Raw genomic sequence first — 483 nt, 5'->3', positions numbered from 1 at the left:
GCGTTTCCACAGCTCGTAGCGCTCAGGCTGCAGGATGCGCACGAAGGCGTCCATGGAGAAGCTGACCCTGGCCTCCCCGCAGCTGCACTGAGAGGCCACTTTGCCATAGTCGATCCACCGCGGGGTGGCGAAATTGATGGCCTCCGCGCAGTTGAAGCCGTGGTTGAAGCCAGCGTGGTAGCCGTAGGGAAACGTCACCATGAACTCGCCAGCCTCCTGAGTCATCCGACTGAAGGGGATCCCGTTCTCCTTGAGGACAGTGGGCGAGATGAGAGCCACCTTGTGCCGCAGGAAGGCCTCGCAGCCCCGCGAACTGCCCGGGAAAAGCTCCTTGGCCAGGTGTTCCAGGCGCTGGCCGTGTTCTGGGGGCACCGCGTACCAAGTTTTGGGCTCCCCGAAGTGCAGGTAGTTGATGCTGTAAAGGTCCATGTCCTCCGTGTGCCAAGCAAAGGTGGTCTTCCACATGCCAAAGTACAGGTAGGG

At 61.3% G+C, this 483-nt stretch overlaps 1 protein-coding gene across 1 annotated transcript; it reads right to left on the bottom strand.

Moving 5' to 3' along the window:
- Nucleotides 1-6: 6 nt before the first annotated feature.
- Nucleotides 7-480, bottom strand: LOC107196611 (lysine-specific demethylase 4D; the record flags this gene model as incomplete). The annotated part of the gene is made up of 1 exon (XM_015599414.1): nucleotides 7-480. A coding segment is annotated over one exon (474 nt), but the record flags the coding sequence as incomplete, so codon positions are not given.
- Between the last annotated feature and the right edge of the window lie 3 nt (nucleotides 481-483).

The sequence above is a fragment of the Pteropus alecto genome, unplaced genomic scaffold, assembly GCF_000325575.1.
Source record: "Pteropus alecto unplaced genomic scaffold, ASM32557v1 C17472060, whole genome shotgun sequence".
Lineage (NCBI taxonomy): Eukaryota > Metazoa > Chordata > Mammalia > Chiroptera > Pteropodidae > Pteropus > Pteropus alecto.
This window is presented reverse-complemented; position numbering and strand designations above follow the sequence as displayed.